This window comes from Theropithecus gelada, chromosome 2, assembly GCF_003255815.1.
Source record: "Theropithecus gelada isolate Dixy chromosome 2, Tgel_1.0, whole genome shotgun sequence".
Classification (NCBI taxonomy): Eukaryota; Metazoa; Chordata; class Mammalia; order Primates; family Cercopithecidae; genus Theropithecus; species Theropithecus gelada.
Window position 1 is genome coordinate 95,097,314 of NC_037669.1, and position 5,036 is coordinate 95,102,349.

The 5,036-nt window shown below is 55.6% G+C and overlaps 1 protein-coding gene across 1 annotated transcript; it reads left to right on the plus strand.

Moving 5' to 3' along the window:
- The first annotated feature begins 2,500 nt into the window (after window positions 1–2,500).
- Window positions 2,501–4,356, plus strand: TMEM158 (transmembrane protein 158). The gene has a single exon (XM_025376359.1). The coding sequence runs from the start codon at window positions 2,798–2,800 to the stop codon at window positions 3,692–3,694; it is 897 nt and encodes a 298-aa protein (XP_025232144.1). The 5' UTR covers window positions 2,501–2,797; the 3' UTR covers window positions 3,695–4,356.
- Window positions 4,357–5,036: the final 680 nt, after the last annotated feature.

The following is a 5,036-nucleotide window of genomic DNA, read 5'->3' on the forward strand; positions in this document are numbered from 1 at the left end:
CGTGGAAAGTACTAAACAAGCGGAAGCTAGTCAGAGCTGCTCAGAGGTAGGCAAATTGTTCAATCAACAAGTATTGGCTGGCCACGGTGGCTCACACCTGTAATCCCAGCACTTTGGGAGGCCAAGGCAGGCGGATCACTTGAAGTCAGGAGTTCAAGACCAGCCTGGCCAACATGATGAAATCCTGTCTCTACTAAAAATACAAAAATTAGCCAGACGTGGTGGCGCATGCTTGTAGTACCAGCTACTTAGGACGCTGAGGCAGGACAATGGCTTGATCCCGGGAGGTGGAGGTTGTAGTGAGCCGAGATCGCACCACTGCAGTCCAGCTTGGGTGACACAGCAAGACTCCATCTCAAAAAAACAAACAAAGAAACAAAAATGTATTTACTGAGCCTCTACCCTGAGCTAGGTGCTTTTCCTGTTGCTGGGAACAGTAGTAAACAAGATAGAAAATAACTTCCTTGCTATCTTCTGTTCTCAAATTCCAAAAAGATAGCAAATCAATCTAGAAAGTAGGATCTGTGTTACTCTCTGAAGGGTAATTACATTCTGAATGAGGGTGAGGTGACGGAGTCCTCAGCATGGCACCTGCTGGAGAAGTGGTCAGAACGCACGTTGCTAGGATGCAGGGCTTCAGTGGCGCAACTTTGCAGGGAACTGCTTGGCTCCCCAAATAGATATCTTGTCTTTTCCCTTTGCTGCTGCCTTCCCTGCTGCACAAAGCCAGGAGTGTCTCAGGAAAGCTCAGGAAGTCCCTGCCTCTGACTGAAACCCCAGAGAACGTCATCTGCAGTCACAGGCAGCAGCCTGGCTCAAAACGCACCGTTTGAAGACTAGGCCTCCCTCAGCCCTCAGGATCACTTGATACTCCTGTTCTTCAGCGTTCACCAGCCACATGGCTTAGATTAAAACTGTTCTGCCACATCACCGAGCAGCTTCTGTTCCTGATATGCAACGGCTGAAAGGAGAAGTCATTTTTATTGAAAGCAGGAAAATTCACATTGTTCTCCCCGGTAGCACCACTTCCAAGCACAAAAGTGATGGAGGTTTAAACGAAAAGGGAGTCCCATCCCCTTGGGGAAATTAACCATTTCTGTAGAAACCAAGGACCACTCTAGGCAGCCAGCTTGGGCAGCACTGATAGTAACTACATCACAGCAGCCATCACGTGGGAACATCTGGGGATAGATAGACACTGGGTTGGAAGTATTATCATAGCAACCCTGCAAGGAGGTACCACCCACTCCCCAACTCAGATGGGGAAACCAAGGCCAAGTCAGAATAATGGCTTGCTTAGCTGGCAAGAGGTGGAATAAGTTGGGGAGGTTTATTTTGAGGCTGTTTTTGCAACTTTCTCAGCCCCATTTTACTTATTGTTAGAAAACAATGGACAAAGCTTCCAGAAAAGTAATCAGCCAGGATGCCTAGCAATGTAGCTGGATTCTTGGCAGACCCCTCAGAAGGATTAGCTTGTTCAGAGGGAGGGCCGTTTTGTTAAGGCCTGTCTCTGCTCCCTCCACCCCTCCCCTCTCTGAATTAGGAGTACTTGGTACTCATGGAGTACGAGGGCTTCTGACTAAAATAAACTAGGTAATAATTCAATAATTCAATACAAATGTCCACTAAAGAATGATGGGAATGATGAAGGGTCGATGAAGTTTGTTTCCAAGTGTGAGGGGCCGAACTACTAGGAAAGTGCTTTTCAATATAAATGTGATAAATCTGATCTCTTGACATGTTATTCTTGGTAGCCCTCCTCCCGTATAATATCCCAAAGGGAATGAACTGCCCCTTGACGTGGGTTTTAACCTACAACTGTTTCATGAACACGCGCTCACTCGACCTGTCAGGACCTGTGTCCTCCCAGTCGGGACCCCCAGGCGGCAGAGCTTCAGGGCTCACATTCCCCCCAGCCAGTCACTCTCCACTTGAAACTCCACAGAGTTCTCGGAATTTTCCTCGCTTGCTGTGAGGAGAATCCCAAGTGAGTCTGCTGTGTTGGAGCCATTAAAAACCAGCCAAACTACAGATCTGAGGTAAGAGACCCCGTAAAAAGGCAGAGCTAGTGGCGCGAAGTTGTTTCTGGCTCCTCAGTTGACCTAGCTAGGCCCTTTCCCCTCTGTAACTCGACCTCAGTTTCCCCTTCTGTAAAACAAAGGAGGTTCGGTAGCGCTAAGGCGAGACAGCCAAGCTCCCCTCAGGCCTGACAAAAGGATGGTCTCCGGTCCCTCGAGCCTCCCTCTGAGAACGCTATTCACCCGAAGCGCGGGGGCGCCGGGGCGCGTCCGCAGGCTTCCCTGCCCGCCCGCACGCACCCCGGGCGATCAGTTCTCCGCCGCGCCCCCGCACCCAGCCTCGCCCCGGCGATTCCTCTCGCAGCCCCGGCGCGTGGAACCCCGCCCTCCCCCGAGTCCCCGAGCCCGGCCAGCGGAGGGCGGGGCAGGGCGGGGCGGGGCGGGGCGGGGCGGGGCGGGGCGCGCGGGAGGCGGAGCCGAGCCGGGGAATCCTGCTCTGGGCAAGCACCCGGTCCCGCAGAACAGCCCGGCCGTCCAAAGGCCCCGGCGCCCGGGGGCGGCGGGGAACCCCAGACGCAACCGGGTCTAGAGGGATCCCCGCGCCGAGCCAGCCGCCGCCACCGCCTCCGCGCCGCCCCCGCGGGCTTGGCAGGTGCCCGGCGCGCCCGCACTGCGCCCGGCCGCCGGCTCCCGCGGTCCCACCGTGAGCTCGCCGGCCCGTCGCCCGCTCGCCATGCAGCCGCCGCCGGCCTCGCGCGCGTAGGCGCCCGCCGCAGGCCATGCTGCCCCTGCTCGCCGCGCTGCTGGCCGCCGCCTGCCCGCTGCCGCCCGCCCGCGGCGGGGCCGCGGACGCGCCCGGCCTCCTCGGGATGCCCTCCAATGCTTCAGTCAACGCGTCCTCCGCGGAGGAGCCCATCACCCCGCGGCTGCTGGCCTCGGCAGCCCCCGGGCCCCCCGAGCGCCCGGGCCCGGAGGACGCGGCGGCGGCGGCGCCGTGCAACATCAGCGTGCAGCGGCAGATGCTGAGCTCGCTGCTAGTGCGCTGGGGCCGCCCGCGGGGCTTCCAGTGCGACCTGCTGCTCTTCTCCACCAACGCGCACGGCCGCGCTTTCTTCGCCGCCGCCTTCCACCGCGTCGGGCCGCCGCTGCTCATCGAGCACCTGGGGCTGGCGGCTGGCGGCGCGCAGCAGGACCTGCGCCTCTGCGTGGGCTGCGGCTGGGTGCGCGGTCGCCGCCCCGGCCGCCTCCGGCCCGCCGCCGCCCCCAGCGCCGCCACCACCGCCGGGGCGCCCACCGCGCTGCCAGCCTACCCCGCGGCCGAGCCGCCCGGGCCGCTGTGGCTGCAGGGAGAGCCGCTGCATTTCTGCTGCCTAGACTTCAGCCTGGAGGAGCTGCAGGGCGAGCCGGGCTGGCGGCTGAACCGTAAGCCCATTGAGTCCACGCTGGTGGCCTGCTTCATGACCCTGGTCATCGTGGTGTGGAGCGTGGCCGCCCTCATCTGGCCGGTGCCCATCATCGCCGGCTTCCTGCCCAACGGTATGGAGCAGCGTCGGACCACCGCCAGCGCCACCGCAGCCACCCCCGCCGCAGTGCCCGCAGGGACCACCGCGGCCGCCGCCGCCGCCGCCGCTGCCGCCGCCGCCGCGGCCGTCACCTCCGGGGTGGCGACCAAGTGACCCGCTCCGCTCCTCCCTGTGTCCGTCCTGTGTCCGCGCGCGCGGGTGCCTTTCCCGCCGGAGACTCGGCCGGTGTGCTTCGTGCTGTAGTTATCGTTAGTTCCTCTTCCCGAGATGGGGCCGCCGAGAGGCCCCAGCGCCTTTGAAAAGCAAGGTTTGTGCTGCGCTTCCAGTTCCGAAAAGCAGATGTTTAAGCCCTTGGACTGAGGGTGGGATCGCAGCTCCGAAGACGGAGAGGAGGGAAATGGGGCCCTTTCCCCTCTATTGCATCCCCCTGCCCAACTCCCTCCCCGCACCCACGTGCCCTATATTCATGGCAGAAAATGACCAAATCCTGTGTATTTGTTTTATATATTTAATAACTGTTTTAAATGAAAGTTTTAGTAAAAAAAAATACAAAACAAAAACATTAAATTGCTATTGCTGTAGTAAGAGAAGCTCTTTGTATCTGAACATAGTTGTATTTGAAATTTGTTGTTTTTTAATTTATTTAAAACTGGGGGGAGGGCATGGGAAGGATTTAACGCCAATATATTGTTACCGCTGAAAATGAACTTTATGAACCTTTTCCAAGTTGATCTATCCAGTGACGTGGCCTGGTGGGCGTTTCTTCTTGTACTTATGTGGTTTTTTGGCTTTTAATACAGACATTTTCCTCCAGAGATGTGTATGTAGCTTTTTCTTTATTTGATTTGGGAAAGGGAATCCAAGAATTGCAAGACATTACCCTAAAACCTGAGCGAGGGAATCTGGGAAAAGTTAGAGAAGGGCTACTACTTCTGTCTCCTGTATCCGTCTGTGAGAGATAGATGGAACCCGTATTATTTGCCCTGATGGCGATTGTCTTGCATCTCACCACACTGGCCCCCAGTTCCCATCCACCCCCCCACTTGTCACGGTGGCAAACCGTTTTATATGATTCAACTTTTTGCTCACTGTTCCAAGCTCTGCAAAACACCCAGGCAAGCATCAAAATGGTAAAATCAATAGTTCCTCTGAGCTGGATGGCTTTCAAGAAAATGACTGACTTTAAAAGGCATGTAGATTTCTTTTCAAATGCATGAACTTTAGCAGATGAGCACATTCCAAAAGCTGGTTTTAAAACCTGAGATACTGTTTTGGCGTTTAGATTTTTCAAAAAGATAAACTCTTGGGGGATAAAGTTAATGATCACAAGATTTTCTTCACTTTTGGTTTCCATGTTACAGTATCTGCTATGTAGTCGTTTCAAATTCTTCCAGGTTTTCAGAAGAGTAAGTAAAAAGTCCTTAAAGAGACTTAATATTAAAAATTATTTTAAAAGCATTTTTAAGAGACTTTGAAAGCTACTTTCCCTTGCTTC